Genomic DNA, 12,316 nt, shown 5'->3' on the forward strand with positions numbered 1-12,316 from the left:
TTGCATCAATGTCAGATTTGCTTCATGAGTGTGAAGGGTGGATCCACACCTTACGACAAAGTAGTTTTTTGACTACTGAAATAACTTCTTTATTTCTGAGAGTATAAATGATGGGATTTAAGAAAGGAGTAATAATAGAGTACAGGACCGATACTATTTTGTCTTCCATATCCATAGAATATATAGACTGTGGCCGCATGTATCGAAAGGTAGCAGTAGTGTAAAAAAGACATACGCATGTAATATGAGAAGCACATGTAGAAAACACCTTCTGTCTCCCATCTACTGTTTGTATACTCAGAACAGTCCCAATAATTTTAACATAGGAAAAAAGTGTCAGAAGGCCAGAGCTTACACCAAAAAATAAACCAATAAGAAAAACTGTTACTTCATTACTGAGAGTGTTGGAACAAGAGAGCTTGAGGAGCGGAGGGATATCACAGGAAAAGTGATTAATAACATTAGGGCCACAGAATGAAAGACGAGCCACAAGAAGGGTGTTAAACAATGAATTTATAAATCCACAAAACCATATTCCTGCTGCTAGATAAGAACAGACTTTTTGACACATAATAGTACTATATCTCAGTGGATTACATATTGCTAAATAGCGGTCATAAGCCATTATTGCCAAAAGGAACCATTCCGTGCCAAAGAAAAACTGTAGGAAGAAAAGCTGAGTGATGCATTTGGCAAACAAAACCTTCTTTGAAGTCTTTAAGATCTGCAGCAGCGACTGGGGAAGAGTGACATTTGTATAGCATATGTCTATGAAAGAAAGATTAGAGAGAAAAAAGTACATTGGCTTATGAAGTTTAGTGACACATAGAATTGTGAGGAATACAAAAAAATTCCCAATCAAAGTTAATAAATATATAATAAAAAACAGGGCAAATAGAAAACTGGACAGGTGTTTGCGCTCTGAAAAGCCCAATAAAATAAATTCTTCCACTCTGGATTCAACTGTGTGTGTCCTGCATTAAAAGGTATAATAAAAGTTACTTTACCTTAATATTCATTAGCATTGGTATCTACTGTGAAATTGTACTGCAAATATGAGTAGTGTTGACAGAAAATGTGTTTCATGCTTATCTCTGTATTAATAATTTCTCATTATTAATAAGAACAGACCAACCCAAAGGCCTTATGGAATAAATATGCATTGCATTCTAATAACTTGTACATATATAGAGCAATTGCAGGGCCAATTTTGCTGTGCACAGGGGTGCTGAATATGTAACACAACACAAGAAAAACATATGTATAGATGATTTCAAAATTATTAGTGCTAGTATTCTAAACAATGGTCTGTTGGTATTAGTAATGTTGTTTGTACATGGATAAAAAAAAATGGTAAAAGTATCATGTAGGAGCGTGGCTGTCAGTTGTGCATTGTTTACTTGAAGTAAGGTTCTTTGTGGGGTGCCATATGACTCTGTATTGGATTAGGTAAGTTATCAGTGTTTGCAGATGATACAAAACTATTTAACCCAATAAATTTCATCCAGGATGGATCTTGCAGAAGGATATTGACAAACTGGCACTCTGGGCAACTAAGTAGATGAGATTCAATGGTGATCTGTCAGGTTATGCATCCTGGATGTAAAAATATACAAGTTACTTACATCATTAATGAACTAATGAACTAGGCAAATCTATAATGGAATTGGATTCCTTGTAGATAAAAAACTTAGCTGTAGCAAGCAATGCCTGTCAGCATCTGCAAGGGCAAACAAGTTTGGCGTTGTATTTAAAGGGGGATAGATTTGCTGGAGGAGAATCATTCTCCATTACAAAGCACTGTTACGGTCCCAATTAGAACATGCAGTATTGTTTTGGTCCCGGTGCTCACACAAGATAGAGTCCAAAGAAGGGTAACTAACCTGGTCAAGGCTAAGGAAAGTCTCAGTTATGAAGAAAGACTGGCCATGTTGGAGTGTTTACACTAACGTTTTGGTTTAGTTTTCAAAGTGAAAAAGGCCCTGGACAGGGCCGAAACGTTAGTCCTATGCTGTGTTATTTTCAATAAAACCTTTTTCATATTTTTAAGCCCTGAGAGTGCTGATCTTCTTTGGATGTGTATATATAAATATATATATATATATATATATATATATATATATATATATATATATATAGTGAATAAAGTACCCCCTCTTGTAAAATATAAGGATATTATAAGTTACCGAGGAGTTCCATGACCATATAAAAACACGAGGCCGAAGGCCGAGTGTTTTTATACAGGTCATGGAACTCCGAGGTAACTTATAATATCCTCATATTTTACAACTGGGGGTACTTTATTAATTATAATACACAAATTTTAGTAAGTCATGTGACAGAAATTACATCACTACTCACCGTTTATAACTGATGACATCACTAGTCACCGTTTATAAGGATATAATTTACAGGATATTCATGGCTTTTGTGTATTATATATATATATTATATAATCATTATATGCTGAAATAATCCATTTAAAAATACTTTAACGTATAGAAAATATTACTTGAACTTATTGAAAAAAATATATTTTCTGTAGGCGAATACTAAGGGGGTTATTTATTAAAGGCCGAGTTGTGTTTTTCCCGTATACTTTTTGTTTCGTTTCACTAAAAACTAAAATTTTTTGGGATAAAAAAAATAGAATTTTTCGATATTTATTATGCCCCGAAGCAGCAAAAAGTCAGAATCCGAAAATATTCCAGCAAAAACCTGTCGGGGTAGTGTAGAAGTCAATAGCAGAGGTCCCTTGAGCCATTTGAAGATGTTTTCAGCCTTTGTGATTTGGGGTTTTTTTCTGTGGCGCTTGAAAACTCGATCAATTCAAGGTTTTTTTCCTCCAATAACTTGATGAATTAGAGTATTAACAATTTTCCCCCAATTGCATTCATTCAAGTTTTTTACATTTGAGTTTTTCCATACATAAGCAAGCATTCAAGTTGTGCGTTTATTCGTGGTAGAAAAAAACTCACAAACTCAACCTTTGAAAAACAATCTCCTAAGTTCTGACAGGATGACTGAAAAGTAATATTTTTTGGAGAAACACAATTGTGTGACCAATATATTAATGATTTGGAATTTTTACTTAGTGGCAATGATAGTTTCTGCTCTGTTCAACATTGTTACTCAATTTTCCTTACAAGAATGGTTTATTCCAGCACTGAAAATAATTTTATAAACACATTTGGATGACTCTGCTTTGATAAAATGTGTTGATTCATTCACACTTTCCTGATCATCAGGAATTTTTTTATAGTAAAAAAACAAAATCTGCGATGATGGCTATAAGGTGATGGCTCAATTGAGGGTTCCAATGTCAAGAAAACAGTGTAAAACACTGCGTAAAATAAATGGCAAATGGTATAGTTTATGTTATGCTGTTAATTTACACCACTTCAGACCTTTGTACTGTAAGTTCCAGCAGAAGTCAAGGCGTTAATAAATTATGCTGTTTTCTACATTGCGAAGCCTGGCGATATGAAAAAGTAATAAAAAAGTGTAAAAAATGTATCGCAGATTTATCAAAATAAGTTTACCCCAGAATAATTTACCCACTTTCTATTCATTCCTTACCAGATTTTTAGAAGCATATTTACCCAATGATAAAAACTCTTCTAAAAATTTCTTAGGAATGAATAGAAAGTGGGTGAATGAGCTCTTATTTGCGTACATTTTATTTATAAATCTGCCCCTAACTGTAAAACATAAAAAAATATAAAAGTGCCTCGGGTGCATCATACCTTAACCACAGCCATTTGTTGCAATTACTGTATATTTGCTGCATACACATAAACTTTTTTTATGGAAGAAAGATGGTCCTGAAATTTCCCTTCTGTGAGGATACAACAGCCATCTCTGAACTTACCTATTCATACTGAGTTACTTGACAAGAGTTTTTGCTCACAAAGGTTCTTGCACCATATTAGACATGCAATGGCAAAGAATAGTGCTGAGGTATTATAATACTTGATGACTTCACTTGGGACTTTTCCCGACCCAAGATTCCCTTAGGGTTTTCATTACTAAGAATGCCCAAACGCAGCTTTGGTTTGTATTATTACTAAATAGTACATGGAATCTTTGTAGCAGTGCCAAAAATGTATCTATTAGATGTACTGTCTGTACAATCACTGCCTCTCTGTGTTATATACATACTATACAAAATATTAATCATTGATCTTCAAAACGTAATACATTTCTTCTTCCAAAAACGAAAAAAAGATCGCCATCAAGCCCATTGGGCTCTCTTCTTCTCTAGGAGGATGCATATATTTTAAATCAGATTTTCACTTACATCCCCATGCATTGGTGCTCAATTAAAGCAAAAGTTAAATTAAACAGAGAAAAAAAGCTTAAACCCAATAAGATAGTTTTGCCAACAATATGGATTCATGCAGCTTAGTTACCATGCAGCTTAGTACAAGCTATTTTATTATTTCAGAGGAAAAAGTAAATAATGTTTATAAATTACAACTATTTGCTAATAATGGCCTTCCAATAATTCTGGGCTTTCTGCATAAAGGGTTTTTGGATAAAGGATCCCATACCATGTTTCAATTGCTAAATCTCAAAATGTAAATTTTGGAAAAGAAAATTTTTCCTTAAGATGTGCAAAAAACACAAATACTTTAAAAACCTCCCCTTAAACATTTCACATATTTGTGTCCTTACTAGATTCTAGTACAGTTGAATACCACACTGTGAGACTCACAGCAGTATACTGATGAACGAAACTCTTGCAAAAACATATCTTGCCTGACAATTCTAATCTGTTGCATTCTTTAATATCGGAGATCAACAACATCTAAAATATTAATGGGGTCCGTGGTCTCTTAGCAACACCTGCAAATGGGAAACATCATTTTCCAGTCTGTTATTAGTTGTTTTCACCTGCAAAGCATAATAAAGATATTGGTTGTGGTTTCCAATGTGTGCTACTTGCTCCACAGATAAATTCAAGTATATTATAGCAGAATGCAGGCCATATAATGTTTTCTGTAGCCACCTAATATTCCAGACCTTGAGCCCACAGAGTCACAAACCTGCAAGGTCTGACTGGGGCTGCTGTTTCAGGGGCCCCCCTCCGACCGCCCCTGCAAAGCCCCTCTGGGTCCCCTGCCGCAACCCCTCAAGCCGCCCAACCCTCCTGCATGCATACCTTTTTTCTTTTGGGACCAGGCCAAGAGAGGAGAGGTTCAGGGCAGTGGTGGTTCAAGCAGGAAGTGGGTCTGAGCAGACGGGGCATGCAAAAGCCACCTCGTTCACCTAATCTACCCAATAAATGTGTGACACAATATTGTTGGAATGATACTGACCACAGCTTTATTAATGTTACAAAATAACCCTCAACTGAACCTCATATCAATTAATGTTTAATACATCCAATTTCGTTACACAGTTAATTATTAGTAACATTGAACATTGTAACAACATTGATACCGCTGAGCCTATGTCAGTCTGTCTCTCCATAACCCGAAGCCTCTAGCCGCCCACCTACTGGCTCAGAAGATACGCCACCACTCTCTAATTGTTATAGAGCCTCCACCTTACATGGAGCCCATCCTCCCTTACAGCCTTTAAATTTCCTCCACACCAATGGTCACCCACCTTAGGGGTTAGCCCATCTCACCATGAATATTACTCTCTTATCAGCACCAATGTTCCTGACAGACTGACAAGGACCCGCCATGGCATGCCGAGTTAGACTCCTTCAACTCTGCATGCACCCCCACACCTTCCAAGTAAATGCAATAGCTTCCTTCACTGTCATGTTAACAGGTCATGACCCACCTCATTTAAGTGTACTCCGTCAGAGCAAAAATACAACGGCTGATTCTCGAGGTATGATGTTGGACCATATAAGCCCCATGCCTGGAAAAATGGACCCTAACCTCCTGAAATCCCTTCTTATAGCAACTTCTTTCATCAACTGCTAGCACCAAACTGGGGTTTTCTTTCACTGACCTCAAATTCCCCAATGGTACCGCCCCCCATCTTTTGCTGGAATCTTAAATCGGACTTGAAACCCTTCTTTCAGCAATACTGCCTTGTCCCCGTCTGGATATTCATTTAGCCAGGGAAGCATCGCTTTGACCTTCACCGGAGTCACCCCTTTTCCAAAACTAGCTTTTGCAGTGCCTGACCTATTCTTTTTGTAGCACCTGCTGAGTGGGTGTGTTCCAGCACACAATAAACATTTGCGTCAGAACCGACACGTCGCTCCCCACTTGAATTGGCTGTCATTATAGGACCAGCACACTCCTTTCTTTAGCACTTCAAAAAAAAGTGTGTGGGGGCATCATCGGCTGCAGCAGCTGCCATGGCCCTCGCCATCAATATTTGCTCAGAGGCCCTGGAAACAATTCTCTCTGCCCCTGCCCGTCCCATGGCCCCTAGCTCTGAGCTTGTGAGCTGCTGGCCGGCACCTCCGACTCACTCTCCTTCAACCTGGAGGAGCCCCTCCGGGTATCCCCTGAGTCACAGCCACAGCTCCTCTCCATACTCTTGCCTCACTTTGCCGCATTGTAGCTTAGCCTTGTGTTGGCCCCACTGCTGCTGCCGCTCCTCTCTGATTTCCAGGCCTCGCTACTTCTACTCCTCTTCTTGCGCCTTGCGGAATGGCTCCTCCAGCTGGTGACTGGTCGGTGTCCTCAGGTGTACCTATCTGCACCTTCCTGGATGACCTCCTGCAGGCTCCTGCTGGTGATGTCTGTAGTAAGTGCCTGCTGGTCCCCGCTCGCAGCATCTCAGGTCTCCTCGCTGCCGTTCTCCTCCTTCTTGCCGGTGGTGAGGGACTTAGCCTGTTTCAGGCCCTTGACCTCAGTTGCCTGGGTGGGGGTGATCTCTGCACCTGCTCTGTGACCTCAGGCAACAGCTGTCTTAGCCAGTCTTCTCCCCTTTTATTCACCTCAGCCCTAAGACGGGCCATCATCTCTTCTATGCCTTCTGCTATCACCAACTTCTCTTCTCGCTGCCTGTCTGAAAATGGTGGCAAGTTAACATAACCTCTCTCTAAAATGGCACCCATTCCCTCCACTTACTCCTCCCCTTCACTTTACCCTCCTATCAAATCCTGCTGGGGAAAAGCCTGGGTCATGCTGCCCCTCCTCCAAGCTTTGCTGCTATCGATGGCCTTTCTTTCTCAATACTTTTCTGTAACTGTTATAGAAAGTGTCACACAACATAAAATAGGAGGAAATAGGAGAAACTCCTTAGAAAAGAAGTTAAGTATTTTTTGATCTATTTTAACAATGTTATATTACTCATTATGAACCATTTGTGAATGTTATGCAAAGCTGTACATTTATGCATTTAAGAAAATGTCTCAAATATGTTTCTTAAAATATGTTAACTTTGGTTAATTACATCACCATTATCAACAGTAATATAACTGGATGTTTCTTGAGTAATTTATTTCACTTAGCAGTACAGAGACATGATGTTAGTAACATAGTTAGTACATGTACATGGTGCTAATTGACCCTGTATTTCAAGACTGCCTTTTTGGGGATATTTATGCTTCTTTAAGGAATTTCTGAGAATTCTCACAGGATCTACTGTAATTTTGAAATTTAATACATGGGCTTTTATTGTTATTCAAATAAATAAATATGCAAATAATAGTAAAATATTTAAACATTAGTGTTTTATGAAAAAGTATAATTTTTAATTTACAAAATGTTTATACATTAGCATAAACCTCCTAACCATTGCAATTAGAAACACGGTCCCTTGGAATCAATTAACAAGCAAAAGATTTATTTTTTTAACAAAATAAAAAATAAATGTTTATCTCAGTAAACTGTAGGAATTAAATTCCGTTGAATTTATGTTTAGTCAGCATATTTAAAGGTAATCACACCTATGTATGTGTTTGTCATTATGCTTGGTATATGGAAGACTGTTTCAGTTTACCCATCCAGATAATTTGAGTTCTGTTACAGGTAATACAGAAGGAACATTGGTTTGTTCATTCACACAATTAACTAAAACACTGTACAGCATTTTATATCATTTTCAGATACTGTTTATAATGCACAAGGATAGATCATTGTATGTATATATATATATATATATATATATATATATATATATATAAATATATATATAGCTATATATATATCTATATATATATATAGATATATATATGCACACAAAGATGTAGTTAATGATAAATGTGCCAGGGTATAGTTCAGCAAGGAATAGTAATAAATGTTAGGAATCCACACATCACAGGTCTTACATATAAAACTTTTGCTGTTTCCACTATAAGACCTGTGATGTGCGGATTCCAAACATGGATTCCTGCTTCGACGTATGTATGTGTGTGTGTGTATATATATATATATATACACGAGTATCCCTTTAACCATTTGAAGATGTTTTTTGAATATGATTTTATTCAAGGATGCTAACTCATTTTTGTATATCCCATTTAGCAATTGACATGAATCATACTTCTGTTTATGCATTTATTTTGCTTGGACTTTCCAGTTATGGGCAGTATCAAATACCAATGTTCACCTTGTTCTTTTGCATCAGTTTATTGACATTATCAGGCAATATTACTATATTTGAGATTATAAGGAGAAACAGAAATCTCCACATGCCAATGTACTTTTTTCTGAGCCATCTCTCTTTATTAGACATGACATCATCATTCATCATAATACCCAAAATGCTGGCCAATTACTTATCAAGTACACAGATAATTACCTTTGCTGAATGTCTGACTCAGTTGCATTTGTTTATTACTTTCCTAGCCACTGAGTGCTTCCTGCTCACTGTTATGGCCTATGATCGTTATGTTGCAATATGCAATCCTCTCCACTATTCTAAGCTTATGAAACACACAAACTGCGTAAGCATACCTCCGAACATTTTGGAAATTAAAAGAGGGACAAAAAGGTGTGCCGCGCATAGCGTGGCAAAATTTATGTGGGCACGCCCAATTTTGTGACCACGCCCATTTTTGTGGCCACAACCCCTAATTACCATGTTCATTTTACAAATTGTAAATAAGTAACACACACATACAAACACACATACAGACAGATACACACACACACACACACACACACACACACACACACACCTGTACCATCAGGACACCCCATAAAGCTGAAAAGTAACAGGTGTAACCCCCCCAATGAGAATCCCCACAAGTTGAGATCCTGCGCCCCAACAGCCACCAGTGCAGCCCCCTAATGACTTCACCCAATTACAACCCCCAATCTCCATCCCACTGAGGTGCCACTGTCTGTACCCCCCCAAATTAACTGTAAACATCACTGGAGTCAATGAGGGCCCCAAAAATCAGAGCCCCCATGAGTCACTGAATGACTGGCCCCCCAATACTTTCCCTGTCACAGTGAGGGGCCCCATGTACAGGAGGGAAAGTAAAAGGATACTGAGGCGGAGGTTGAAGGGCCCGGATGGCGGCGGGGGCTGCTGGGGGAGGGCCAAGAGTGGGGGGAGGGCCAAGCACTAGGGCTCCGGTGCCGGTCGGCTTGAGGGCCGCTTTCTGGTGGAGACTCATGACAGAGCGGGGCCCCCCGGGGCACAGGGGCAATGGGGAGGCGGCAGGGGCTCAAGCCTCAACACCCGATCCTCATGGGGGAGGGACATGGGCCAGGGGGGCGGGTGCCGCTGTCGCTTCGGGGGCTGCTCACAACCGGCCGATTTTCCCTCACTCAGAAAGCGGAGCATCCAACATGGCGCTGCGTCCGCCTCCACGGCAGGACAGACTCTCGGCCACCTCCGGAAAGCTTCGGCTCCGCTCGGGGACAGGGCCACCGGCCGGGGCGGGGATACCGCAAGGCTTCGGGTGATAGAGGTGGAGTGAGTAGAAAGATCGGAGGAGACACTGATGCGGGAGCGGGACATTGAGTCCACTATCCGGGACAGCGGGACAGTGGGACAAAAGCGGGACTGTCCCGCCTAAAACGGGACGGTTGGGAGGTATGCGTAAGGATGGTAGCTGCTTCATGGTTTTTAGGGCTACTTTATGCAACAGCACATATTATCCTAACTTCCAGACTGGACTTTTGTTACTCCTTGGAGATTAAACATTATTTCTGTGATCTACCACCTTTGTTGTACATCTCTTGCACTAATATACTTCCAAATGTTGTGGCCATATTCCTTGGTGGTATACTCATCGGCATTGGTTCTTTTGTTTTTACTGTGTTCTCCTACATCAAAATAATTTTAAACATTCTGAAAATAAAATCAGTTAAGGGACGTTTCAAAGCCTTTTCCACTTGTGCCTCCCATATTACTGTCTTTACTCTTTTTATATCAACTCTCATTGCTGTCTATTTTCAATCCTTATCAACCTACTCTCTGAACAATAATCGTCTGTTGTCTCTGGTTTATACAGTATTGACTCCACTATTGAATCCTTTCATCTACAGTGTACGAAATACTGATGTCAAAAGGGCTATAAGAAGTATGATCTTACAGAAAAAGGGGAGTGAATTGGTACAAAAGATTGGCGTTAAACAGCTACATTTTTTGAACTGTAATCAGGGTTTTTTTGGTCAATCTATAAAATGATGACAGTGACATGTACCAGAACAGAAGGATTAATTCAGTTCTGATATTAAATATAAAACAGCATAATGACTGCGGGTTTTAAACATATCAGAAGAGTCAGCAAAGGGTTGCATGCATAGACACAACCCACAAACTAAACCCAGGAATTACTGGTAGATCAAGTTTGGTGTTAACTCCAAGATTGGTTTATATACATACATGGAATTAATCAGAAACGTCACAATGGATGAATTGGTGTTTGTGGCAAGATTGTGGCAATATTTCAATGATATTCATTAACATAGGTATGTTAATGAATATCATTGAAGCAAACTCATTGTAAATTAACCCCAACATGTTTCAGTTTGAATTAAACAATGTTAAAATTAATCAAAACAGTGACTCCAAACAAAAGACCAAAATAAGAGTAAATGTCCTTTAATTGTCCATTTAAGCTCTGATCTCTCTCAAATTAATAATTTGTGACCTCTCTTGTTATTAATGGTACACAAGTGTCATTCAAATAATCTCAACCTGGAGCAAACCTACTGTAACAAAAATCACTGTTCCAATTGATCTAGGGACTGAAACCGTGGTCCTACTAATCTATCCCTTATCTGGTTAATTCAAATTAGTCCACTGATGTGAAAGATGGTAATATTAATGTGCACATTATTATTATATAGAACTCGTTCACGCAATTTACCATTGATAATAAAGACTAAACAGTGACACCAATCAATAATTCTAACTAGGGAGAAACCCTGTTTAGGCAGCAATGTGAACATTGTCTTAAAATATGAAAAAAACTTCACTTACTATAACAAAAAGAAGAGTAATAGTGTAGCACTGACTGAAAGGGGAGGTCTGGAGTGTGTGCTTAGAAAGGAGAATTACAATGTTAAGTAGGTGTGTAAATTATTTTTGTATAATGAAACTCTTGTGTCAGATTTGTACTTGGAGTGGCATAATTTAAGGACCCTCAAGGGTCCAGCCATCACCCACATGCAATGGTTCCACTCCCTCTGTACTAGGGATAGACAGAAGTGCAGTGGAGGTTGGGTGGGTCGGTTACAGGGATCACCAGATCTGAGCACAGGTTGGGCGAGACTTTATCTACTGCCAATCAAATAAAAGTTTAAATACCAACTGTGTGAACTGAAGAACCAGAATCTATAAAAAACACAATTAAAAAAAGACCAGTTTAAAATGCTGCTGTCTAGTACCCATGGCAAAATGGTGCTGTCTATTATTTACTTAAAATTGCTGCATAATATATTGTGCCTCATGCCCTGTAAGGAACAGTCTCTGCCAGTTCAAAAGGAAAATTCCCTGCAGATTCAGATCAGTGTGATGTGCGTCATTGTGAACATGTCACAAGTCATCATTTTTAGTGCACGTTGAGCTCTGAGTATTCCTGATGTGTGTGCTGGACTTGTTTTATAGTGTAAATGCAGGAAGGTACAAAGAAAGTGGATTTTTATTCCCAAGCGATCCTCCAAATGACTTAATAGTCAGACTCTTCAACAGATTGGCGGATTAGCCATTTCCACAGCAGTAACATGAAGTATGAAGGAAACTGGAGAGTCTTCAAATGTGAATAATGTTGTTTTTATTGAGGCACTTTTTTTTTGTAAGTGCGTCAATAAAAACTACATTATTCACATTTAAAGACTCTCCAGGTACAAAGAAAGTTAGCTTGGAGCCTTTCTCAGCTCTAACTTATTTTATTTTTCACAATCTGAATAAATAATATTTACAAACTTATTACACT

The 12,316-nt window shown here is 38.7% G+C and overlaps 1 protein-coding gene across 1 annotated transcript; it reads right to left on the reverse strand.

Moving 5' to 3' along the window:
- Positions 1-22: 22 nt before the first annotated feature.
- LOC108695645 (olfactory receptor 5V1) lies at positions 23-6,091 on the reverse strand. The gene is made up of 2 exons (XM_041584941.1): positions 5,991-6,091; positions 23-974 (listed from the first exon to the last, which is right to left on the reverse strand). The coding sequence occupies exons 1-2, from the start codon at positions 6,089-6,091 to the stop codon at positions 23-25; spliced, it is 1,053 nt and encodes a 350-aa protein (XP_041440875.1).
- Between the last annotated feature and the right edge of the window lie 6,225 nt (positions 6,092-12,316).

This window comes from Xenopus laevis, chromosome 1L, assembly GCF_017654675.1.
Source record: "Xenopus laevis strain J_2021 chromosome 1L, Xenopus_laevis_v10.1, whole genome shotgun sequence".
Lineage (NCBI taxonomy): Eukaryota > Metazoa > Chordata > Amphibia > Anura > Pipidae > Xenopus > Xenopus laevis.